Source organism: Emydura macquarii, unplaced genomic scaffold (genome assembly GCF_026122565.2).
Source record: "Emydura macquarii macquarii isolate MOO-44397 ecotype Brisbane River unplaced genomic scaffold, CSIRO-AGI_Emac_v2 contig_554, whole genome shotgun sequence".
Taxonomy (NCBI): Eukaryota; Metazoa; Chordata; order Testudines; family Chelidae; genus Emydura; species Emydura macquarii.
Genome location: NW_027130691.1, coordinates 16,734,520 through 16,761,286, shown reverse-complemented (window position 1 = coordinate 16,761,286; position 26,767 = coordinate 16,734,520). Strand labels below are relative to the sequence as shown.

Below are 26,767 nucleotides of genomic sequence, written 5' to 3'. Positions count from 1 at the left end.
TTAGGTTTCTACTGTCTTTATTCCAAGTAACTCAATTACATGTTGTTGCACAACAGCAGACATATGGCATATGATATGGCTGTCCATACATGAAGTGATAAGGTTCAGAACAATTATCACAGCATTCAAAACTGGAAGAAGCCATTCACACTTTCACCCCACATGCTTCTTGTTTCACTCCAGAAATGTTGGTTGGTTTGTTGTTTTTTTTTTTAAAATTAAAAGACATGGAAGCAACACTGTGAATTCAAAATGCCAGTTCTCTGGTCCATACAGAAATGGAGACAAGCTCTTGTGCTATACGGATCTCAGCAGAGCTTAGAGCAACAGGAAAAGCCAGTGGAAGTATAAGCAGTCTGTTGGTCAATGCTTAAAAATATAATATTTGGTCGAGATGGATGATAAGGCAGGAAGTTGGATCATAATGGTCCTTCTGGCCTGAACATTTATAGCTGGGGATTTCAAAGGAGCCGAACTTCCACTGAAAGTCAACAGGAGACTGGCGTCTAATTCCCTTAGGCTCCTTTGAAAATCTCTGCCTATGAACAACATCCATGGAGGCTCAGGTTCTGTCATCTCAAGACATGGGGCTTTGTGGACCTTTTCTGGTACCGCACTCAGATTATACAGTAGCTTTCCGTGGTCATGGGGTGACAGTGTTTGATAGTTGGACCATACAACCAAGCTCTTATTAAGGATTTGTGGCATAGAAGAAGTGGCAGCCCAGTGGCAGGTTGGAAGCATATACATACGTGCTTTCTAGGTTGGGTTGTTTTATTTTACCTCTAGTTTGAACCTGACTTGACGAGTACGGATTTCACCAGCACACACAACTGCGTTAAAAAATGAACATGCCCCCTGAATTGGACACGGACAATATGATAGAGGAGGATTTAGGAGCCATCAACTCAACTGGATGAGGTGAGCGAATATCAAATGGACAGACAAAGGGAACATTGCCATCAGATAATGGTCTCACTGCTACATAAACAGCAAGGCAAAGCCAAGACACACATTGTCAAAGCAGAACCACTGATCCTCGGATAATGTTCCACTGCAGTAGTCTTATTTCTGTTATACCAAAAGACTAGGGGATCATTTTATCTGGTATGGAACGGATTCAGTGAAGGGACAGCAAAGAAGTAAACACAGGGCCTGATCCAAAGCCCCCTGAAGTCACTGACAGCCTTGACAAGGACTTCAGCAGACGCAGGATGGGCCCAATCCTGTGATATTAATGAGTGTGAAGGGTGCTCCGCATCACACAGAATCAGGCCCTTATCGTGCTACTCAGACAAGTCGAAAGCAGCGCATTTGTAAAGCCAGAGGTTGTAAAAGGCCAACTGTGCGTGTATGAATATACTATGGTGCAGCTAACAATTGGTTTAAGAAATGAGTTCTCTCTGAATAATGGTTCGTTATCCAGCTTCGGATTGGCTGGACTCTTCCCATCTGGTAGATGTTTTATTTTTCAAACAACAACTTACATTAAAGGTAATTTGCAAAAAAAAACAAAACCACCTTTTGGACTTTTGTTCTTTCGGAAGAAGCAAGCACAGTATGCCCTGGGGAATAAAGGTGCATTGTAAAAAGCCCACAGAGTGGAGGGAACTAGGTCAGGAAAAGGATCAAGGAAGCATGCTGGAAAAGGAATCTGATCCGGGAGAGTAACCCAGGATTCTGTAGGTCATCACATGCCACCTAGGAACCAAAAATATCCTATATTGTTTTTCCAGACATAAAGCCAACCCAAGCTCTCAGTTGTAGTTATTTCAAAGTTCCCAGGCTCTGGGATATGATGATCCATCATCAAAAAAGCAGCAACTGGAGTCCTCTATTAACCATCTTCCTTTTGCTTTTAATGTCCTCTGACTTGGGGGAGGCCACTCTAAAGGCTTCAGAAACTCAAGACCAAAGTGCACTTAGGCCTATCCCTATTCAATAAATAGAAAGCTGGAAAGTCCTGCATAGTGTGTTACCGTCAGCCAAAATATGGGGCAGAAGCAGAGGATGCTGGTGAGATATATTACTGGGAGAAGAGATCATATATATATTTAGATATAATATATCACTCAGGTTAAAGCATTAAAAACAAGTGGAGAAAAATATGCTATTTTCTGGACTTTTCACAAGACAAAAATCCAGATTTTTCATGGTCTTTACTCTGACTGAGTAGAATCACTCAAAGTGTCAAGAGAAAAGCAACAATCAACTTTAAAAGCTTGGAAACACAAAAAGAAAAAAAGTGGCATCTTTTAAGAATTCGGCCAATCCTAAATGTGCTTGTTTCATTCATGCATTCCTCTCAAAAAGCAGCTGAAGGACTCGTATTTTTGGAAACAATGCCACAGATAACTATGACATCATTCCCATGTCATCCCAAGTAACCATGACATTACTTCCTCTCTCAGATTTGGCCTCATTCCAATGTTCTTCCATTATTAACTTTGGCACTGGGATTCTAGCAAATTCCTTCTCTTTGTGTTTAAAAAAAAAAATCTTTAAAAATGGGGATATTGCAATTTTCTTTTTTGTTAATAAAATCTGCAAAAATAGTGGAAAACACAGAAAAAGAGTGGTCTTCCATTCTAGCTGCAATGTTGGGAGGTAGGTAGCAAGGTTTCAGAGGTATAAAGTTAAAAAGAATGAAGACATTCTTGTGCTTTGAAACAATACATAGTTATGTGGCCAAAAAAATAATTGCATAGGAAGTGTGAATTTTTAAAGAAAGTGATATGAGGTAAAAAGTGTAGCAAGAACTTCATTCAGAGTTGGTTCATTCTTCACTTCTGCCTGTTTTCTAGTGATAGCTGTGTCATCAGCTTAGATCTGCCACTCTCACTTTCTCTGTGAAGGTTCATGACCCAGGTTGACGAGGGTTACACAAACATGAGCGACAGCAGAGGACACACACAGTTTTCTTGCACGGACTCCTGGATCCACGAGCCCTGGCACCCGGCGATGGAGGTAGCAGTCCAGAATGTCCTGAAATTGGAAGCACAGCCAATGGCCAGGACTGGGTTAATCTTCCATTTCTCAGAATCCACCACAGCTCTCATGAGCAAGGATGGCCCTTGAGTGGCTCTCCCAGCATTGTCAACTCCAGGCATTCAAAAAAATCATGAGCCAGACCCCCCAAAATCACTGGTTTAAAAATAATAAGATTGTAAAAATTAGTAAGTTTAGGGATCTTTTTATTTGCCTTCTGGTTTTTGAACACTTTTAGGAGTCACATTTTCAAGCTTTTCTCTGCAAAAATGAAGGTCAGAAGTTTACGTTTCTTAATGAAAGCTGAGAGTCTCGTGTGATCACCTGACTCCAGGAGCTGGGGTTTTGAGGAAACCACCAGATAGCATGAGACTCATGATAAAGCCACAAGAGCTGGCAAACACTCTCCCGCACAGACTCCCACACAGCACAACACGGGTCAGAACAGCTGCTGAGATTCCAGATGTTGAAACCCTGGGGCGCTGAGTGGAACAGACAGGCTCTAGGGGCACAAGCGGCATTCAGCCCTACTTGGCTGGGGGAGCGCTGCTTCACTTCTGGGCAGGGAAGGGAAGGGAAGGGAAGTCTAAAGAGGAAGATCCTCGAAGGCTCCCTGCAGTAGTTAACACAGGCACATTTCCAAAGCTTTTCCCTGTGCCGTGTAGCAGGGATGAGCCAGCCTCAAGCTGGGAGCATCACCCTCATCTTCATTCAGGGTCCCCTCCATGCCCTGGGCTGCTGAGACAGGCACAGTCTATGCATGCTGCTTGGTCTACGTCATCCCCCTCTTCAGATGCCCCCACTGGCTCCCTGCTGCTTTCCAGGTCCAGCTTAGCTTCTCGTCTGAGCCATCAGGCCTTGCATACTCACAACCCTTCCCTCTGCCTATGCATCCTGCCTCCCCCCAGCTGCCCGTCCTTTGTGCGTAGCTTGGGAGCATGATCCCAGAAACACAGCTCTGCCATGAGGGGCTGGCGTGTGCAGGGAGCACGTACCCCCGCCCCCCACCAGGACAGTGCAGATGCCCACTCTGCAAGGAGTCTGAATTCTGCGCAAACCCTGGGCAGGGCCCAGCGGCCAGGACTAGGGCAGGCGCAGGGCACAGTGGAGGTGTCTCCTCACTCTGCCCGAAGGTAGTTTGTGATTCTGGCCTCAGACTTGGGGGCCTCCCAGCTGGACAGAAACTGGGGCAGAAGAGAAACCAACTAAGGACAAAATCCCTGAGTCCTCAGCACTGACAGTCCCTTGGGCTGAGCTGACTGGGCGACAGCACTGATAATCACTCCTCACTACCCCGGCCACTTACCTGGCGCCCTCTAGCCCGTCACCCTCGCATCGGCCCCTGCTGCCCACAGCTTCCCTCTGACACTCCACACAGACTCTCCTCTCTCGCATCAGCTGGCTGCTCCAGAAGTGCAGGCGGCAGGCGGCTCCCACCTGCTTCAGGCGGAAATAGACGCAGTAGCTGGAAAGAGAGAGGGAAAGAATTAGCCCCAAAGCCAACACACCCCTCTGCAATGGGTTTTTGCTCCCACGGGGAGCGGAGCTGGCCAGTGGTGAAAAGAGAGGTTTGGATTTGCTGGGGAAATGCTCTGTTTTCTTAGAGGCCCAGAATGCCAGGGACAGGCAGTCTCACTTTCCTATCCACAGGGGACATCCATGAAACCCCTAGACTTCAAACCAGCTGCTTGAATAACCCGACCAGGATCCATGCTCCACAGGTGCAGACAATAAGAGGAAAGAGGCTCTCACCCAACTCCCCGACTAGCAGAGGCTCGATGCTAAAAGCAATGTGGCAGCCTTGCCAAGGAATGAGAAATCGCAGGGCAGGATGGTCACCCACATCCCGCTGCTGCCTCTCAACCTTGCCACACGTCCCTGTTGAAAGGGCCTCGTGCTCAACCTTAGAGGAGCCTCGCCTGGCCTCTCCCATTGAAGGGGATTGCATCCCTGCCACTGCCCGGCCCTGGGCCACGCCTGAGCAAAGACAACGGGACTCCACAGGGTTCTGTCCTGGCGTCTTGTCTGGCCTGGGCTTCCGCAGTCAGGCGCCCACAGTCCTGCCCTGGGTGCGGGATTACCAGGAGATGCAGAAATTGCCAGCTCCCCTCTGGTGACCATGCGATGGCACCGCAACTGGGCATGGGAACCCACTGCCACTTCCAGCGCCATGCGGGAGGAGGGGTGGCCAGGTACAGCCACCCCCAGGACGGCTGACCTGCGGCTCGAACTTGTGCCCAGGGCCAAAGCAACCCCTGAACTGGGGAAACACAAATGTTGCCAAGCCCCTAGAAGGCAGCATTTCCTTTTGTGCAATGGATCCACAGAGATGCCCTAGTTGATCTACTGTCTCTATGAGTAGCTGCTTCAGCAGAGATCTGCTCAGGGACAGGTGCTCAGGTGGGGGAACAACTATTAGAGATTCATCACTCCCCAGGGAATTCATTATCCAGCACCTCTTATTTGGGTTCCCTCTGCTTTTGTAGTTTCCTATTTACTGACGAATACCAGGCAGAAGAATACACCAAAGAACAACTGACTACAGAAATGGCTTCTAGGTTGTGTCCTCTTTATCCTCCGGCAGAACATGGAATTCTCCCAGGGACGACTTTTCTCCTCATGGCAGCTTCAGCAGTTCCATACACCCAGGCTGCTCCATAGCTCGAAGCTGAGAGCTCCGTGCACACCTGAACCTCAGCTCCGATGGTGCTGATCTTCTGGGTGAGCGCATTACAAATTCTGCCCTGTGCCTCCATTCTGCAGGCCAGACCATGGGTAAAACAGACACAAAAGGACCCTTTGTGGCTGCGCCGCAAAGATCGGCCTCCCTGCGCTGGCTGTACGAGCACAGCCCGGCAACTGGGCCAAACATGAAACCCGGGGCCCAAATCACAATCAACGCTGAACTTAGTAAATGCGTCACCTTGCGACGGGGGCTGCCTGCTCTGCGCTGCCAAGTCAACGGAGCGCACTTTCCCCAATGGCGACGAGACACAGCGCAGATCCAGCCTGCGGCTGGGGAGATGCGTCAGGGCGGGAGAGGAAAGTAATTCTCCTCTCAATAGAATCTTTGACGACTGAGCCTGCTGTGAAGTCCAAGCTCCATTGGCTAAAGCTAGGGAGGGGGCTGGTGCGGGTGGCAGAGAGGAAAGCCCCAGGAAGCCAAGACGAAAGAGCAGCCCCAACACGTGATGAGACCCCTCTCTGCTGGGACAGTGACGCATGCCAAGAGTGCAGGGCTGGTAATTAAAGAGTAGGACGAGATGAAGGCGAGAATGGGGAATACTAGACTTGACTCTGACTAATCAGATTACATCACTGCGGATGACATACACTGCCTTTCTAGCATGGCAGACCCTTCTGCTCCAGTAACATGCAGAACTGCAGAGAGAGACTCCAGCGGGGAGGATGCAAAGGGCACACGGATATGGTAGCTAAACGCCTGCCATCGTGGTACAGAAGTGACCTGGAAGGTGCTCCCATGGGTTCTGATGAGAAGAATGAAGGATTTAGAAGCACACCCATGGTCTACACCTGTCTGCCGGGACCCAGAGCGTAGATAGGTTAGATTAGCAGTCCTGGCCCTGCTGTATAGAATCACAGAAATGTAGGGCTGGAAGGGACCTTGAGAGGTTAGTTAGTCCATGGCCCTCTGCTGAGGCAGGACCAAGTAAACGTCGACTATCCCTACCAGGTGTTTGTCTAACTTGTTCTTAAAAATCTCCAGTGACAGGGATTCCACAGCCTCTCTTGGTAACCTGTTCCAGGGCTTAAGTTTTTCCTAATATCTAACCTAAATCTCCTTTACTACACATTAGGCCCATCACTTCTTGTCCTACCTTAGACCTCCGTGGACATGAAGAGCAGTTGATCACGGTCATCTTGATACCAGCCCTGACATCTGGAAATTGTTATCAGGTTCCCCTCTCATTCTGCTTTTCTCAAGACTAAACAGTCCCCAGGTTTTTAACCTTTCCTCGTACGTCGGGTTTTCTAAACCGTGGATTATTTTCGTTGCTCTCCTCTGGACTCTCAGTAGAAACGTGGGTGGAGGCTTGAACAATCTCCTTCTCCAACATTTTCTAACACAGGTACCTACAGTTCCGCTTCCACAGCCATCATCTTTACCTGCCTAAAGAAGTGGGCTGGTTTTCAGAGACGTCGAGGACTTTTGACTCTCACTGACTTCTCTGGAGGCTGCTAGGACTAATCTAAGTGAGTCGCCTCTGACAAACAGGCGACTAACTTCAGTGCGCAGTGCCCCAATTTAGCAAAGCACTTCAGCACCTGGCACCAAAATCAAAGCAGACTTAGGCACATGCTTAGGTGCTCCACAGGGCTGGGACCCAGATATCAATCTAGATGCCTCACTTGAGGCACAGAGAGGGAGAAAGCATCGACCTTCCTCTCCAACCTGGCTGTGTGCAATGCCTCTGAAGACACCCCTCAACGAGCATCATTCCTTTTCACAGAGGGAAATTCATGCAGCTGTATTTCCCTGCAGGTCCCTGAAAGAAAGGAGGAGGGATTTGCTCATCTTTTCCCTAGTTTAACCCCATCACATCTATGGGAGCCCTAACTCTGCCCCACTAATGGCCACACTCACAGAAGTTAGACACCTATTAGCTTATCTAGTCCCTCTCCCGGTGCCTGCTGCAGGATCGGTGCCTGGGACACATTTAGCAGAGCTTGTCCAGTGCATTTTTCAATGTTCCCGAGAAGAGCACAGATCCAAGATGGGTTTCCCAGCAGAGGAGTACACGGGGAGGATTTCAGTGTCTGTCACTCTCTCACCCTCTCTGTACAGGAGAGGGTGGCGGCGGCAGCCTGCTGGCATTTACTGTACAGTTCTCACTTAATAGATGGGCAGAGCCGAGTTAGCAGCGCTTGGCACAGAAAGAATCACCCTGAGAAGGGGACACGGTGTGCACCATGAGCGCCTCAGTAACATGCCTCACCTACCTTGGCTGTTTCTCTTTCGCCAGCATGTGAGGTCTTCTCCAGGGGTCCTTAAAGTCCCTTTTAAAGGAATCTGGCAAAATCTTAGCCACCTCTGTCAAAAGAGCAAAGGGGGTGGGGATGGGGGGATGCAGAAGATTAAAAAACAATGCCCGGCAGAGGGGTTCAGTCACAGAGACAGAGCTAAGGGGGTACAGAAAGCTACTTATGAGGAGCACAGCCTGCATGTGCACTAACACTTACAGCCTGCTCCCCGGCTCTGGGCAAGTGGGGAACATAGACCAGAAGGAGGGGAGGGGATAACACAGATTGCAATTAGCTTTATTAATGCTAATAGTGGGCATGATTCAACGCTCACTCGTGTCAATGGGAGTCTCCTCACAGGCTTCCTCGACTGAATTTGGATCAGGCCCATTTTTGTTACTGGCATTAATAACAGTTTGCACTTACACCGTCTGGCAAATCTCACAGCACGTCGCAAAGGGGCTAAGTATCATTATCCCCATTCTACAGATGGAGAAACAGAGGCATGGGGAGACTGCGTGTCTGGCCCAACGTCACACAGCGAATCAGTGGCAGAGTCAGGACTTAAACCCATCTCTCCTGACTCCATGACCGCTGCTCTAACCACTAACACATTCCCCAGCCTAAGTGTAAAGACAAATTCTCAACAGACCTGCCAAAAGGAACTGGTCTCAAAGACAGGAATTCCAAACAGAGTGAGGGAAACAGATGCTGCGCGGACATGAATCCATTTCCCCTTGGTACGTTTGCATGATGCGAAAGTAAAGGCAGGATGGTCTCCAACAGAGGCCACCTTCTCCATATCCCTGCATGTGCGACATCACAGTCACTCCCATGACAACATACTGCAATGTGATAGAAACTCAGAATCACTGTGGCTCCACCAGAGCCTTGGCCTACCTGCAGCTGGAGATGCAGGCTCTCAGCTTTGTGCCCACAGAGGAACTGCAACAGGAAACGTGAATGCAAAATTTGCAGAGGCACTAGTGTTTGGCCCGACTTGGGCCACGTTAGCCTAGAATCTTAACCTTTAAATGTGGCCCACAAATTCTTTAAAGAAAGTGAAATCTGGAAAAAGACAAAGGGGGGTGGGTTGTAGAAGGTTTTAATAAAACCAGGATTTTCTTGCTGAAAACATGTTTTCTCTTGAGAGGAACAATAGTCCAGTGGCTAGATCACTAGCATAGGACTCGGGAGACCCAGCGGCGAGTCCCTACTCCTCCACAGGCTTCCGATGTGACACTGGGCAAGGCATTTAGTCTCTCTGTGCCTCAGTTCCCCATCTGTAAAAATGGGGATCATGATACTGACCTCCTTTGTAAAACACATTGAGATCTACCAATTAAAAATGCTATAAGAGCTAGATATTATTAATTATTACTAATACTAGGGCTAAAGCCCTTTTTATCCAGTTAGAAGGAATACAGTTAAGGTCCCATCCACACTGCAAATTGGAACTACTGTAACCAAGTCAGGGAACTAATTTGCTGTGTTATAATCAAGTGTCTTGACTGATCTGTAATTCACAGCATCAGTGGGCCATATCCTACGGTTTTCCAGTTTTGTTTTAACACAGGTTTGCGATGTCCAATGGCCAGGCAAGCTGTGTTTAACCTGGGTGCTAACAGAGACCATTTTTTGCCCCATATTAAAAACAGTGTCCTCGCACAGCTAAAACTGTCGTCACTCCCTCACGGGGACAGCGCTGTGATCGCAGAGTGCAAAGCGGCTGCTTTTACGTCTGAGCTGTGCTGAACGTCACAGCTGACACAGGACCGTGGGAAAGTTCTATACAGCTCCTTGCTGTAGCAAGGATTCCATGTGTCCTGCACTTTTGATCTCCCATCCCTGCCAGCAAAGATAAGGAGAGGCTAAGGCCAGTTCCTCAACGGCCTTGAGGACTGGTCACGAATTTTCCTGACAGACTGCCAGGATTTCCAAGAGACAACCAAGTCAGATAATACACACATGCAGATGGGTGCGGAGACATTTTCCCAAATGCTTTGCTTTACCTTTAGCTGTATCACAGATCTGGTTCTCCCCAAAGCACCCTCTCCGCTGCTTGAGGTCTGGACAGGGGGTCCCTCCGTTTCGAGGTGGGACTGTGACTTGCCGAGTCCTGTCTTTGCTACCAACTCCACACAGGGAGCTGCACTCACTCCAAGGACCCCAGGGACCGACCATGCAGTGGATGGCTGCTAGAAAGTGAGATAAAAGGTGGGGAGGTGGGGGGAAGGGATGGAGAATGAGTTCAGGGAGTGAGAGACAGTGGGGAAAAGAGTCAGATGGAGGGAAAGAAAAGGTGAGGTATGAAATAGGAACAGAGCAAACCAAAATGAGAAAGAGAAACTTGAAGAGTAAAGAGTGACAGATGAAGAGAGGGGGAACGAAGAAGTGTGTGAAAGAGGAACAAAGAGGGAGAAAAAGAGAGTGACGAAGAGAGATCAGTAGGGCAGTAAAAGTTGACATAAAACATTTCCCATCCCCCATCTAACAGAGAGTAGAAGCCTTACTTTCCTAGCAGCATACTTGGTTACCAGCTCATTTCTGAACCAGACAGCACCATACAGAGAGGCAGAAATTAAAACCCTACGGATTTAGAGGCGGCCGAACAGAGCAGGAACCCAGTCCATCAATAAGTCTTCTGTCTCCACTGGCAAAACATGCTAACTTTCCTTCCTTCTGACTCACTACATCCATCACGCTGCATCTCTCCCCTCCCTCCGACTGTTCCCACTGCGCTCAGCCCTCCAGCCTAGTAGAGCTCCCCTCGGGTCCCACATGGTGTGTAATCTTTGCCAGGAGACCCCCTCCCCAGAACATCCAGCGGTGTGAAATGGAAACTCAGGAAATATTTGCCTCCTAGCAAAAGCTTGCAATGCATCTCAATTCCAGAGCATCAATTAGCACTAATCAACCCAGCAGGCATGGGACCTGCCAGCAGTACCAAGACAGGAGGAGGCAATAGAACTGGAAATGGTCACACACAATGCAGCAAATCCAGGAGTCAGTCAGTAGTAACCACCATGTCTACTCCCAGATGGGAACAGCTGTCCTATATAGACAGCCCCTTGAGGACCCATACAGCAGGAGTCCCCTAAATTCAGATCTATCATGCAATTTACATGGGGGGAGGGGAAGGTTTAAAAACAGTGCTGCCAGCTCTCATGATTTTACCACCAGTCTCATGATATCTGAGGATTTTCTGAAAGCCCCAGCACCTGAAGTCCTGTGATTGCATGAGACTAGCAGCTTTAAAAAAAAAAAAAAAAAAGTCAACATCTAATCCTCATGGCTGCAGAGAAAAGCTTCAAAACGTGCCCCTGGCAGGAAACGACACCAGAAGGCAAATAAAAAGGACTCAAAAGTTATTTCTAAAAATCTCATGGGCGGGGAGGGGGGGGGGGGAGAAGGCTAACTCATAGTTCTGGATTTAGGAAGAGATAAATAGGCCTACCTCAGCGCTGCATTACTTTCATTTTTCCTGTGAATGCAACTGAATTATACTGGTGTAAAACCACGGTGGTGAATCAAGCTCTATATTTGTAGTTGTTGATTGTATTAAAAACTGTGTCTGATTCTCTGCAAGCGTAAGTGGGCACAGCTCCATGCTCCCCTGATTTCAGTTTAGTTGTGCCCATTTACCCCAGCAGGGAATTTGTCTCCCAATCTGCAGAAACACTGAACTAAGCAAGTGTGGTCCATTTGGATGTTCCAGACAACATACAGCGTGAAACTGGTATGCAGTAGCTAAATGACTGTCAGACACTAGGCTGTGTGTTATTAAATGTATCATACACTACCTGTCGAACACCCATGATGGTGCTGAAGCAGACATTAAATGACAACTGTACCATCTCAAATGATAATGAGGATAACATCTCAAATGAGACTTGAGTTGTTAAACATTGAGGAGAAGGAGATGAAATTGTTATGGGAAGGCCTCAAAAGGTTCTGTGGCTCAGTCAACTTCTCATGATATAAAATGAGAGAGAGAGGCAGGCACACAGAATGCTGCAAAAAAATAACCTGAATGTATGTACAAATCTGACAACAAACAGGTAACTCAAAACACCTAGATTCCCTCTGACTGTAACAAGATGCAAGGAGACCAGAACATGTCCCCAATCCTGAAGTACTAGCTCAGATTAACTATAGCTTCCTACGCCAGCTCTGGAGATCTGGCAAATAATGGAAGAACGAATAGTGTATCGGGGTTTCTTTCAGAGGGTGCATTGAAGAGAACTCTCAGTTGCAAGGGCTGCACAGACAATTAGGTGGTTGATTCTCTGCTGAACTTAACCTCTGGGTGTGTGTGGAAAATAAACTGTGCAAACTTTGCCTTCATGCAAAATTTTTGGACGAGATTTTCATAGCTGCTTAAGGGATGGACATCCCATTCCCATTAAAATTAATGAGAACTGGGCACCACATCTACATGCATATAGAAATCTCAGCCTTTATTTGATTTTAACCAGTCTGAGTGTGGGGAATGCAAATCCCCAAACAAGGCAAGACTGCTGTGGTCTCATCTGATCTCACAGCTAAACCACAGATATGAGGTATGCAAAATCAAAGGGTCTCATACAGCTGAGCACAGGTTCTCTCAAAATGTTTGAGAACCAGAGTGAGTGTATTAGTGAACCTGTCTCAATTTTGATTTTGGTAACAAATCCCAAAACTACCAGCTCTAAGTCTATATTATTTTAGCCAGGCTAGTCCATAACCTGGGATTCATTTCTATAGGTCCCCCTGAAATCCAAAATGCAGTTGTTAGCTTGAACTAGGCAACTGTTCCCATGTTGTGAATGGGGGAATGTCATTGCAGTTCATGGCTCTATGCAGGGTGCACTTGGAGGCTATATCTGGCCTGTGCGTTTCCATCCTACCTGGGTGTTTGCTGAGGAAGGGACCTTGCTATATACATTAGTGTGTTTCCTGGTTAGAAATTAAAAACAAACAACACAAATAAAAAACTGCTTGCCCCTTCTGCATTCATTCCTCCACAGCAGTTACCCAGGAACGCTGTGCTTCTTAGATCGCCCAGCCAGTAAGATCATGGCATCTCAGACCCTCTCATCACCTCCTCACTGTCCTTTCAGAGATCACTTGCAATGTGATAGCCACAACAAAGCCTCTACTATGACAGCTGACTTGCTGTGCCCTTTCCTTCCCCCATGGTCACAACAAGGCTGGAAAGGGGTGTGTGGAGCCTGGTTGGTGCCAGCTGAGAGGCTGCACAGCCTGAGAAACATTCTCGAGTCATGTTCTGCCACCTCCAAGAGACCTGCTATCGCCCTGGCAGGTCAGCTGGCCAGCAAGGAAAAGCTGGCTTTCTAGGGCATGGAAGCTGCCAATGCTACATCACGTCATCTGCAAAGACTTAACCACATGACTCCTTGAAGCCACACTCCCGCCCCCCCCCCCCCCTCCGATTCTGCTCTGAGCGGCTCTAGAGGGTCAGATGTGGCTGGGAGCCTGCCACGGAAAGCTCCTGTGCTACAGCAAGAAATGCTGAGATTCAGCAGGTGGCTTTCTTCTCTCGGACCATTCATCCAGCGCCCTAGTTGGCTGGCAGTGGCACTGCTGCAGATGTGTGAAAGTGAGCAAGATACAAAACCGAGTCCAGGAACCCTCGCTGCCAAAGCTGTGGTGTTCGAATTGGACCAGGACACTGGCGTTAACTCAAAGAATTTCACTCACTCTACCTAAAAATGTCACTCGTGGTTTGAAACAAATATGACTAATTATTTGTATTGCGCTGGTATCTAGAGGTCTCAGCCGAGCTCATCATGCTCCATCATGCTGGGTGCTGTACGTATATACAGCATGAGACAGTCCCTGCCGAGAACTTACAATCTAAATAGACAAGACAAAGAGTGGGAGGGGAAACAGAAGCACAGAGAGGCAAAACGACTTGCCCGGTCAGTGGCAATGCTAGGAATGGAACCTAGGTCACAGGCTCCCAGGGCAATGCCCTATCCACTAGTGGTATCTTCTTTACTTCCTGTCCTAAACTGTTGTGCACTGATGACAGTGGCCATGTCTCACCCCAGGAATGGGTGCATGTCACTGTTCACTGAGGTGATCCCTACAAAGTACATTATACACACACGCACTCTCTCACACACACGTGCTGTGCACAGAGTTTGTAAGTCACTTCGTAGAGAATCATGAGATCCTCCCACAAGACGCTGTATATGAAACTCTATATCAAACGCAAGTTATTCATCCATCTCTATAGGACAGTCATGAGGCTACAACTCCCAGAGGACTCTGGGAATTTACTCCATAGCAATAGGCGTCTAGCTCTCCCCATTGCGATGGGCAGTCAACTGCCTCCCCCCACATCACACACACAGTTCTTGAAAGGCACCTTAACTCTGACATGCAAGACAAGCCTACAAGTTACTGGGCTCAAGACGGGGTAACTGGGTGATATTTAATGGCCAGAGATCTACAGGAGATCAGACTAGATGATCGAACGGTCCCTTCTGGAATGGCCTTAAACTGCACGAATCTGTGCCTTGTACTCAAGGGGAATGAAACGCAGCTAATAAAGCTGGGCAAAAAAAGTCCAGAGGAAGTTTTCTGTTGGCAAATGCTGATTTGACAAAGCAAAAATGTTCCGTGGGAATCTATAATTTAGTTGAAGTTTCTGGTGAAAAGTTAATTAAGTACTTAATTTCAGTTAGGTCAAAGCACTTGGTTTTGACTTTACCATTTGGACTTTTGCAGTATATTAAGTGGAAATGAAGCACTTTGATAACTTCATTAAAACTAAAGTGTTTGGAACTTTGTTTCACAGGAAATTTAAAAATGGTTGACTTTCCATTCCGATTCAGGACAAAACAAAAAGGAAATTTGGAAATGTGAAAATTTCCCACGAGATAGAAATTCTGGTTTTTCCCAGCTCTGCTGCTAACACACCTCCTTTAATCCTTTGCTATTCAGCCTTCGACAAAGACTTTCATTCCTACCAAATTGCTTGGTGGTTTGAGTGCAAGGGGCACAGTCAGCTGTGAGGATGTGACCTGACTGCTAAGCTTGTTTCACTTCAGATGCTACACAGTGGTAAGCCCTCCAGAGGTGAAAGGCTGTAGATATGTAGTACACTTGAATGGTGTGGTCCCCTGCTGGTGATGCTTTAAATGCTGCACCTTAAAAGCCTTTTTCATTGTTTACTCTAACTGCTTCTCATCAGCCCTAGGCGAAAGCAGAGGGGTTAAACACAGGAGTGGGAATAAGAGTCACCAGGCAAATAGGACTATAGATTCTGCACTGTGAAAAAGTTAATGGTTGCTTGGAAAATGCAAAACCCTTGATATGGACCTAGTTATTGCCCCAGGCCTATTCATTATGGCCATCAGATAACCACTAACAACACTGCACATACAGATCACAGACCAGCTATTGAAGGGTCTCAAAGTCCTGCCTTGCTGAGTTCCAAGTGAAGCCAGTCAGCCAGAGAGAGCCAGAGTCCCTCACTGCCACCCCTTCAGCCTACCTGTGCCTGCCAGTGCCTCTCCAGGGCAGGCAGCCTCACAACGGAAGAAACACTCAGTGCCCTTCGAAGGAGAAGGGCATATTCACCCTCACACATTGGGAGTCTGACCTGACAGCCCAGCCAGGGGCACATCCCAGGCTGACAGCCGTTTAGGCCTAGCATGGACAAGGGCGGAGAAAAGCAGCTCCCTTTCCCGCACCCCTTGCGCGGCTGCCTCCATAGGAACCAGCTACCCTGAGGTTTCTTTTCCCCTCAGGGCTGGCAGGTTGGGGTGTGACTCTCCATTGATTAAAGGAGCAGCTAACAACTCTTTTAGGAGCAGGGTGGTTTGATTTCCCACTCAGCAGCATAGGAACAGCTCGGATGGGACAGGAAAGCCTCTCGGCAGCAACCCCAACCATTCCTTAGGCTCTGCCCCTTTCCGAGGCCCGCCGGCCAGAGAAGCGAAGAAGAGTCAAATCCAAGACAGACTGGAACAGAAAGCTGCAGCGGCAGCGCCATGGGAGGGAAGCAGGAGCCAGGGAGAGAGAGGGTCTGTCTGCACTACGGCTGGTAGCGTGCTTCCCAGCTCGCAGGGACAGAGATGCACTAGCTCCGCTCGCGCTAATGCACGAAAACCAGCAGTGTGGCCATGGCGCCCAAGTACACACCCACCCAGCCCCCTGGGTACCTGTTCTGGTGGCCAGCCCTAGACACCACCCAGACTGCCCTGGCCACAGCATGCTGGCTTGAGCTGAGCTACCATGTGTCTAATCACACTGGGAAGTGCTCTCCCAGCTGCAGCGGAGAGGTACCCAAAGAGAGGCAGATGGAGTGGGAGCTAAAGAGACAGAGACCAGAGAGGAGAAGGGGGAAGAGGGCACACAGGCTTGTTTTTCTTTCTGCACCACTTAAATATGCAGGATGGAGTTAGTTGCCAGCTGTTTTGGGCCCAGATTCCATTTTCCATGTGGCTGCAAGGATCTCTGCCCAGCATCTTGTTTATCCAGTCAAGATATTTCTGGCATTACCGCCAGAAACACCACCACTGATTAAGAAAACACTAACAGCAGGCAACACTTGATGTCCAGAGTCTGCTCCAGATGGACAGAGCTGGAATTCAGGTCACATGGGCTTCTCCCAGGACTGCAGAGTGGTTCAGGTAGGCAAGAGCATCCCCCAGCCCCTAGGGGAGGTAGTGCCTTTATCAGAGAACCCAGCTCCTCCTCCAAAAGGAGAGGTCCACCACCAGCAAAATTTCCTTGCAGAGGGATGCTAAATAATCATGCTGTGGACTTAGAGAATCCTGCTGCAAGACTGGGTCTAGCATCTTAAGCCTGTACAGTGCCCCAGTGACTTCACATGGTGACCCCCCGGACACCCCATGCCAGGCCCTGAGATGGGAGGCCCCAGGCTTGGGAGCATTTCCAGGAGCGCTCCCTCTCCAGCAAGAGGAGGGCTTCCCTGAAATGAGCAGAGCCCAAATTCAGCGGCTCACAGCTGAACTGGTCAAACCTTTTGACATCCAATCCCTTTCTAAACCAACAAGGTGCTGATACATTGTTTACAGTTTCCTGACTCTTTTATTCTTGGGCAGATGCCATTGCTCTGTAATCCAGCTGAGTTGTGACTGGGCTAATCTCCATGGAGATTAGGGGGCACTTATTGGCACAATTTTCTCCCATGAGAGCAGTGACTGACATGCCCAACACGGGCCCTTGCTCCACCCCTCAGACAGCTTTGCATGCCTGGGGGAAGGAGGGGAAGGGCTCCCCTCTGCTGTGGGTGGAGTGGGGCGGGGGAGTTGTGCATCACCGCAAAACGCTGCATTAACCGTTCACCTCTGCAGGCCTCTGCTTAAATCCCACTGACTGGTGCGCTCAGCCTCCGGGCAGATCATATTCCCTTCCCAAGGCCCGGCACAGCTCTCAGTCTCTGTTCAGCAGACCGATGAGATTGCGACAGGAGAGGGAGCGCTCGCAGGGCATGAATGGGGGGGAGACAGCCACCAACCACCATGTTTATTCCATCCCGCCTGCCACCCCTAACACTGCCAACGCTGGGCCAGATCACATCCCAGTGCAGCAACCAGCACACGGATTTCTCTGAAACACCCCCTAAGGTTCCCTCTGTGCCCACTCTGGAGCGCCCATTGTTACTTCCCACAAGGGGATGAATTAAAGTCAACCCCCCCCCACCCCCTCAACACTCCTTCTACCCAGTGAACCACCAGCGTAGCTTCACTCACAAATCTCCCCAGCCCTCACCCACTTGGACACATGGATCAGCCTGCAGTGTTTGGGCCTCTACAATTCCACACCACTTCTAGTGAATTTCTTCTCTCTCCCCCATTGTTCCCCACATTCATCTCATTGGGGGGTAGAGACAGTGTTTGCCCAAACTGCCACTACTGCCTGTTCTGCACTTGACGCCGTCCTCTGTCAGCGTGGGACCCATGTGCGAGAACCAAGCTGCTAGCCCACCGCATGCCATTCACCAGCTCTGCAGAGACCACTGATGGGCCGGTGAGGGGACGAGAAGATGGGAGGGTGGGTCTTGGGAAAGAAGGCAGCTTGGTGGGGTGAGGATTTCACACCATGCAAGGACTAATCGCACAGCTGAGGGGGGCAGGCCAGAATACATGGTTGCAGCAGAGGGACCCAAAGTAGCAGGCAGTGTTGGAGGGGAGGGATTATTCCTAACTCCTGGCCAAGCTTATACCCCGAGCTCTCCCTCTCCCTGGGTACCCAGGAGCATTACACACTACATGAAAGATAAGCTTCCTTGAGTATTTCTTCAATATGGTGCCAAGCCTGTGCTAACCACAGTCCTCACTCTTGATATGACACAGAGCTGCCAGGGGAAATGCTCTTGACTTATTCTAGCTATGGGGCCCTCTCATCCTCTGTGCCTTTGTCACTCTAGGCAACCCCTCCATCCGATTGAGAGGACGGGTCCACTTCCATCTGCAGAGAGTCCAGCTCCCTACCCAGCCACACTGTGGAGCAACTGCCTTCCACACCAAGCAACAGCACAGGCTCTCCCCTCTGGGAAGCTCCTGGCTGACTGGCACCAAGCATGGCATAAAGGAGACATTGGGATTCAAATGCTCACGTTCCAAGAAGAAGGCAACGTAAATGTGGCCAGGGTGGGGTTTTTAAACTTGTTAATATTGTTTGTAACCTGAAAACTGTGAGCATCGGCCTCCTAGTCAGTCTGTCAAATCAGAATATCTAACAAATATCTCCTGTTTAGACATTGGGGAATGTTTAAACAAAGGGCCCGCCTGCCTCCAGCCCACTTGAAGACTTTTTACCATGTTTGGTCCCACCGAAGCCAACTGAAAAGGGAGCTCAGGCTCTTTATATAGCTGTGAAACTTGAAAAGACACAGAGAATAAGCATCAGGAGCGAGTGACATCAGAGGGAGGAAAACAGAAAGAATTCCCAATTGCTGGCAGCTCTTCAGACCTGCAGGCAACTGCAGCTCAAAGTTTCACTCCAAAGCAGGGTGCCCCTGTGTTGGTCACATTTCCACTCTCAGGAGGGGATGTTCTTCTCCCACCAAATTGTAACCCTGGGATCCGTTTCCCTCCCCAGATTCTGAAGACAAGGGGGACTCTTGACACAGACTTACTGTATGCCCCCAGCCAAGCCACTTCATCTCTCAGGGTCACATTTTCAGAAGCACCTCAATTACTAAGTCCTAATTTCAAAAGTGATTTAGGTCACTCAGTCATTTCTGAAAATTGTACCCTATGTGCCACTGTAAACTGGAGAGAATAGTACTTCCTACCTCACCGGGGCAAAGGGAGGATAATCACACACTGCAGACTGTGAGGCTGACAATGGCAGCCATGTGAGTAACTTACACAGATTCAGATACCCCACCACTACAGTGTGCCTGTGTGCGCACGGTGATCGTGTGGGTTACAGGCACTGGTGCATCTATGCTAGAACAGGAACGTTAGCAGCGATCACCAAAGACAGCTATTGGCAGATTCAGGCTACTCTGCTCAATTCAGGCATAAAAAACCACCCCCACAAAAAACAAAAGTCTCTCTTGCTCTTTGGTTACAATACAGAGAAAGCCATTGGCTGCCAGTTCATCCATTGAAGTAGTCACAGAGAAAGTAAGACTATTGCTGGCTAGTCTCTGACAAAAGAAAATAGCTTAAACTTCAGCACCAGATAGACCTTTTCAAACCCCATCAATAGTCTCACCCTGTGGTTCAGTTTAAGGTCCCACTGTGATTAATTCAATGAACACAAGAAGTTCCTGCACCCTCATTCATTCATTCATTCATTTATTTATTCCTCCTCCTCCTCTCTCCCCCTTCTTACAGTCTCATTGAGCTCCATTCTGCTCTCATGCCAGTGTAATGCCATTGACTTTGATGGAGAATTAGTCTGGGTTTGCACCAGTGTGAGAAGAATCAGACCCAGTCTCTCTTCCTCTAACACCTCTACAAGGACAGAGCTCCTACCCAGATGGTCAGCTTCCTGGGGCTGGGTCCTGTTGCCCTTACTCATGTGAGCAGACCAACAGGGCTACTTCCATGAGACAGAACAGCAGGTCACACCCCCAGTTATGCCAGCACACTTCAAACAGGTTTAGGGCTCAGATTCTCACCAGGTGCCTGATACACAGTGATTTAACCAGGATCTTGGCAGCCTTCCTACTGGGGTAACAGGTGCCTGAGACTTTCTATTATCCAATTTCTTCTCTCCCCCCAAATCCCTCTCTTGAACTTCCTGGACACTGTGCAAAATCATCACCTGTGCTCAGAGCCTGTCCTCCTCACAGGCCAACAGAACAATGCCAGGACGTACAGCCAGACGTACAGCTCCTCTCACTGTGCCCATGGGGAACAGACCCCCAGCCCCACAGAGACACCCTGTGTGGAGCTCCGTTACAGTGGGACCTGCTTAGAGTGAGCTGCGGTAGAGGGTAATCTCCAAATCCCGATGTATTTCTTTGCGCCAAGTCCAGTTCCAGCTCTGCTGTCACCCTCTGCTCGCAGAAAAGCTGGTCTGGGGCATGGACCTTACTAGGATGGGCATCCTGCAGTAAAACCCACCCTGCAGCTGCATTACCAGGTGCATCTCAGGAATGTGCCACTCCTGAGCTTCCAGTCTAATCACTGGAACCAGTGGCCCATTGAGAACAGCCTCCACGCTGGCAGCGAAGAGCCTAACAGGAGAAAATGGAGCTGGCGTGGGGCAAGGCGCTTGTCTTTTAAACCTGTTTATTCCATTGTTCGGTGTTCCCTGACGCTGGTTCCCTTCGCCGGAGCAGCAGCCGTGGTTCTGAGCCCCTGCCCCCTGGTGAAGGCATTGCAAAGGCGGTTGGCCCCCTCCCTGCCCGCAGCTGCGACTGCCCACCCTCCCCACCAGGGGGTGGAGACAATGAAAACCAATTAAAAATAAGGCCTGCAGGCTTTTGTTCCTGCCTCCTACTCCTAGATGGGTTTGTTTCTGCACGCCTTCCTACTAACACTACTTTGCCCTACACCACCACCTTCAATCAAGAGATCTCAGAGCACGTTGCAAACTTTGAGCCTGACAAACTCCCTTAGCATCACCTGCTCTTACAGATGGAGAAACTGAGGTACAGCCAGGGTAGAGCCCAGAAGGGGCTCCCATTTCCATGTTTGAGCCACTAGCACACACTTCCTTTTGCACACTTCCTACCTCTTCCTACACTTCTACAGCCTCAAGTGTCCCCTCTCACCTCCTCCCACTTCTGCTCAGGTTGTCTTACTCGTTGCTGAACCTAACTCAACTCCATGGGGCAAACAGCCTGAGAGAAAGCAATTAAAATACCATTGTAGATCTATAGCTTCTGCCTTCAAGTTTAGGACCCAGATCACTGTAACTAACTTGCAGTGAAGCCTAGTTAACAGCATTATTACATGTGACGTAAGGTCACACAATTTAATGCTACTAAGGTACAAGGCTTTGATTAGCAGCCGTCTACTTCATAGACTGTAAATTCTTCATGGCAAGTATTTTGGCTTAATATTTACTATAAGAGCTTAAATATAATACACAGTGTAAATAACTTATTATGCTGGATAATCGTTAATAATACAGTTTTACTACAGAGACTACCCAGTAATCAGAGTTTTAATTATACAACTAGAGTTACTAAACCATTACAATTCATGTCTTGCATGATTCTCAAAATGCAATGCACTAAAACACCAGGATATACAAAAGAGAACCTTAGTAGAATTTCACTGAGTTTTTAAAAACCTTGATTATGAGAATTAAAATTCAAGGGAAAACAAATACAAAGTGAGACATCACCTAAGTGGGAAAAGGTTAGGTTACTCTTGCTGAGATGTGTGAATAAACAAAAAAGCAGCATATGTTACAAGAACAATTGCCACAGGTGAAATTCTGATTCCCTTACTCATACTGTTATATATTAACTAACTATTTACATATACCTAGATAAAGAGCAACAAATAGTATCTTGCACCACTAGTGTAACTGAAATCAACTGGCCCATTAGTAGAGTAAGGTGTATTTTGGGTAGTAAGGGATTAAGATTCAGGATATAAATGTATTTACACTTTTTCCATTTTAAAACTGAATTCTTTTAATATTTCAATTTAAAAATAGATACCGACCAACTGAATTCTGCTCTAACACACTATCAATACTGGATCAAGCCAATGGCCCATCTAGTCCAGGGTCCTGTCTTCAACTGAAGACTCTGGTGCTAGCCTCAGTGGAAGAAATCCCACAGTGAAATAAAGCACACAGTCCACGGCAGATATTCTAGCGACTCCACTGTGATGAAACCAGAATCAATGAAGTTTTAATGCAGTCTTGGTCCTGGGAGAGCCCTGCCGTTTATGGCAGGAATGTCCCTCCTAACCAGTCAGCCCCCCTCGGGAGAGACTCTCGAACTTCAACTTTCCTCTTTTCTAATGTGCAGATTCTTCCCCCGAAAAGCCAGCGTGCCTCTATCCGCACCTACCACCAGTCCCAGGTACCACAACCAGCCGCAAGGGATCAGTGCTGTGCCCTTCGTTCCGGGAGCCGGACAGCCACAGTCACTCCCACGCGTGTCCCCAGCGGCTCTCACCAGCGGAGCCCACAGATGTTCTCAGGCGACCGGCCCCTGCCAGGTGACTCTCCCAGCGGCCGGGCAGCAAGGACAGAGGGGAAAGCCCAGGCCGGGAGCAGGGCTGCAGCCTGCTCCCACTGCCTGAAGCCCGCGGGAGCGGAGCTATTGACGGCAGGCGGCGGCAGCATCAGGCCCCCAGGGAGCAGCAGCGAAGCACAAGACGCCAGAACCAGCTGTGGAGCCCCATAGATTTAACACACCCCACCTACACACACACACCCGTGCAATGCACGCAGCGCGGCGCTGCTAAAGCAGCTGGAAGCCAAGCCCGGTTGACACGGACCCAGCCCCTCACAGGGAGCGGCCACGCATCTCCCCAGCGACGGCCTGTCAAAGCCAGGCCCCCTGGCGGGCTCCAGGACTCACTCCGGAGTCACCCCGCCCGGGGAGGCACTCACCCGCCCGCCGGCACACGCCGGGGTAATCCGCGCAGCAGTCGCCCGTCTTCTCGCAGTACGCGTCGCAGTAGCACGGGGCCCCGGCGCCGCTGAGACCGGCGCACTCGTTATTCCTGCCGGGGCAGCAGCGGGGGCTCCCCCGCCGGCCGCAGCCCGCCTCTGCCCCTCGCAGGTGCCCGGCCGCCAGGAGCCCGGCCCAGCCCAGCAGCAGCAGCCAGCAGCAGCCCAGGCTCGCCCCGGCCCTGCCCCCTCCCATGCTTGCCGCAGCCCTGCCCGAGCCTGGCACCCGGCTGCTCCGCTCCGCTCAGCTCAGCTCAGCTCTGCCGCGAAGCCCACGCGCGGCCCGGCGCGGGCAGCTGCCGCATGCTGGCCCCGCGCTGCTCGGCGCTGCGCTGCGGACCGGACGGGCCGGGCCGGGCCGGGGGTCCCTCAGCCCGCTGCCAGCGTCTCGCCTCCAAAGCGGCCGGGGCCGGCGCGAGCCGCTCTCAGCCGCGCGCGCACGTGGGCAGCTGAGCTGAGCTCGGGGACTCAGGGCTGGAGCCGGGAGCGGGACTGACACGCCCGGCTTCGGTGTCCTTTATAGGAGCAATTAGCGCCAGCGGTGCCAGCCCGACGGGGGCCAGGCTGCACCCGCCTATTGGCTGCACCCTGGGAAAGTTCCTCGCGCTAGTCTGTGTCTGTGCCACCTACTTGCTCCCCCACCTTCTACCAGCCGAGTGGGACGGTTCCTCCTGGGTCTTAAAGCCAGCATTTCCCTCGCCGCCTTGCACAGATGTGCTTTGGCATAGCCAACAGAGTGCGATGGAGGAGTTCATCTGAACCAAAGGAATTTAAAAACAAAACAAAAAAAAAGGAAGGAAGGAAGGAAGAAAACATTGAGGGGCTGAGGCCTGATCTGCACTACAATTTAAGTCAACCCAGCTAGGTGCCACAGGGTGTGAAAAATCCACATCCCTGAGCAACACAGTTACACTGATTTAACCCCTGGTGCATGTAGCACTGACTCAGCAGAAGAATGTTTCCCTAAATGTAGTTACTGCCTCGTGGGGAGGTGAATTACTGATGCAGATGGGTGAAACCCCCCCACCCCGGCCCTGTAGGGAGTGTCTACACTGAAGCACTATAACTGTGCAGCCTTTTTAATAACATGAGAATGACTTTGACCCAAGCTGAGTGCTTAAAATAATCTCCACATCTGTGGGTCCCTGAAATAAAGTGGCCAAATCTTTCCAGATGTTGAGCATCTGCACCCTGTCAGGGGCATCAACAGGATTTAGGAGGGCTGAGCACTTTCATTCAGGTGCCTAAATATGGATGTAGGAGCCCACTATTTGATACCCACGTTTGTCTGTTTTAGCCAGTGTGAATGCTTTGCCCAGATGATTTTATGGAAAACAGGACTTATCAAAGAGATAATGAATTTGAGTGATAAAGGTAACTGTATCGATGTAATATACTTACACTTTTGTAAGGCATGTGAATGAGTAGTGCATGCTATTCTGATTGAAAAGTTACTGTGATGCACTATCAATCAAGCACCCATTCAGTGGATGCAGAAGTGGCGAACTGACCCATCTTAAAAAGTAGTCGTCAATGGGGAATCATCACTGAAAGGGGGGAAGGAGGAAGGCAGCTTTTCTTGTAGGGTTCTATAGGGAGTGGTATTAGGCCCACCACTATTCAACATTTTCATCAATGATCTGGAAGTAAATATGAAATCACTGCTGATAAAACCTGGGGATGATACACATTAGCAGAGTGGTAAATAATGAGGGCAGGCAGTTATACAAAGCACTCTGTGGCCCTTGGTAAATCAGGCCCATTCGGACAAAATGTGTTTTAATACAGCCAAATGCAAAGTTATACATCTAGGAACAACGCATGCTACAGAACCATAGCTACAGAATGGGGGACTGTAGACTGGAAGACAGCAACTATGAAAAGGAGTTAAGGGTCATAGTGAACCAGCAACTCAATGAGTTCCCACTGTGATGCTATGGAAAGAAGAGCTAAAGCCATCCTTGGCTATATAAACAGAGGTGATTTCACCTCTGCATATGACTGTTCTGGTGTCCACATTTTTAAAGAATGTTGACAAATTGCAGAAGATGCAGAAAAGACCCACAAAAATTATTTGAGGGCTGGAGAAAATGTCATACCATGGTAGAGGTAGACTTAAACTAAAGAAATTGAGCTTGAGCAAAGATTGAGGGCACGTGACTACAAGGTATAAGTGACTTCATGGGGGAAAAATATGGTTAGGTAAGTTACAGTGGTGAAAAACATAACAAGCACCAATTGCTGGCAGCTGAACCAGACCAATTCAAACTTGAAACGAGGCACAACTTTTTAAATAGGGAGGGTGATTAACCATTAGAACAAACTAGCAGGAAGTGGTGGATTCTCCATCTCTTGCTGGCTACAAATCCAGATGGGTGCCTTGCTGGAAGATGTGCTTAAGCCAAACCTAAGTTAGTGGGCTCAATACAGGGGATGCTGGGTGAAATTTAATGGCCTGTGGTATACAGGAAGTCAGTCTAAATGAGCTCGTGGTTCCTTCTTGCCTTAAACTCTAGGACTATATATACACCATCTTCTATGCCAGGATTTTTGGACTGGTGTTAAAGGAGCTGCCCTGTTCAATAGGGCTGTCTCTCATATAATGTAGGAGCTAAGATTGCAGCTCTGGCACAATTCAACAACGAAGAGCTTGGTTTACCCCTCTGCTCACTTCCAAAACAAATGGTCACAGGCAAAATATAAAGTTATTTCTACAGAGCCCCCCCCCCCAATTTTACCTCACAAGGATTTACATCCCCTCCAAAACTTCCCTATTGACTATTACACAGGAACATTTCAGACCCTAGCTCTCTGAGGTGCACACAGCAGCAGGGAGATGGCTGTGTCTCTACTGCAAACTTCTGGGGGTAAAAGGACAAGCAACTGCAGTAAGCACCACATTCGCCATGCCTTTGTTCATTTCATGCTGCTTCCTTGCTCTGCTAGAGATGCCAAAGGCATTCCCAGTTAGATAACTGAAAACCTACCACGTCTAGCGATTCCCTGGCAAAAAAGTGAGTGTTCAACAGTACAGCGGCTGGCTGCAGCATGGAGCTCTGATCAGCAGGCCAGACTACTTAATCAGCACGTTTCCCACTCCAGCAGGGTGTCATGCTTATTAAAAGGATTGCTTTGTATTCTGAACTTTGATCCTCCGCATACTCCATTCTTGAAATTAACCAGCACTTTGACTCCATGCCATTCAGAGGCATCTATGACAGAAAGCAGATACACAAGACATCCCAGAAAAGCAAGTACAGGAGCCATCCAGTTTGCAGCAGGTTTCAGTTTATTACGTAATCTCTGAATGCAGTAAAACCTGAGAAAGCAGCAGGGGCTGATACAACATGTACAGAAGACAGCCTTGCAGAGAGCAGCGCACAGGGACTCTGCCAAGACAAAGGCAGAGACACAACATAGTGCACACACTCCTCTGCTGAGCTTTCTCTTAGCTTTGGCACCTCCGGAGGGATAAGTGTCGGGCAATGGCCTGCCCTGCACCCACAGAATGACACTCCACAAGGAGTCTGACCTAGCGCAAGTGAGTAAAGGAAACAGTGGCTCCCACCTCCCAAGGGGAGCCCCGTGGTGGCAGCAGTTCTCGGCCTTGCATTAGGAATCTGTCTGGTCGCGTCTCTTTCTAGCCCAAAGGCAGCTTCGGGAGAGAGCAGCTCCCCCGAAGAAGGCAAACAAGGAGAAGCAACACAGGAAA

General features: G+C 49.1%; 1 protein-coding gene across 4 annotated transcripts; it reads right to left on the bottom strand.

Moving 5' to 3' along the window:
• On the bottom strand, positions 1 to 26,187 carry LOC137147591 (somatomedin-B and thrombospondin type-1 domain-containing protein-like). Of its 4 annotated transcripts, none has more exons than XM_067539919.1 (5): positions 22,996 to 26,187; positions 9,984 to 10,169; positions 7,951 to 8,041; positions 4,295 to 4,453; positions 1 to 2,985 (listed from the first exon to the last, which is right to left on the bottom strand). In XM_067539919.1, exons 1-5 carry the CDS (start codon positions 23,249 to 23,251, stop codon positions 2,880 to 2,882), a joined length of 798 nt encoding a protein of 265 aa, XP_067396020.1. In that variant the 5' UTR covers positions 23,252 to 26,187; the 3' UTR covers positions 1 to 2,879. The 4 variants fall into 4 exon arrangements, with proteins under 4 accessions (XP_067396020.1, XP_067396021.1, XP_067396019.1 ...); XM_067539920.1 differs by having other exon boundaries at positions 9,984 to 10,166; XM_067539918.1 differs by lacking the exon at positions 22,996 to 26,187 and having other exon boundaries at positions 9,984 to 12,927.
• Positions 26,188 to 26,767: the final 580 nt, after the last annotated feature.

What these genes read in the sequence shown, in the direction of transcription:
- LOC137147591 (XM_067539918.1), bottom strand. Translation starts at nt 10,461, where the DNA reads ATGGGGGATGGGAAATGTTTTATGTCAACTTTTACTGCCCTACTGATC. An exon ending in GCGAAAGAGAAACAGCCAAG is followed by an intron (nt 4,454 to 7,950) that starts GTAGGTGAGGCA and finishes CTCTCTTTCCAG; the next exon opens with CTACTGCGTCTATTTCCGCC. An exon ending in GACGGGCTAGAGGGCGCCAG is followed by an intron (nt 2,986 to 4,294) that starts GTAAGTGGCCGG and finishes TTCCAATTTCAG; the next exon opens with GACATTCTGGACTGCTACCT.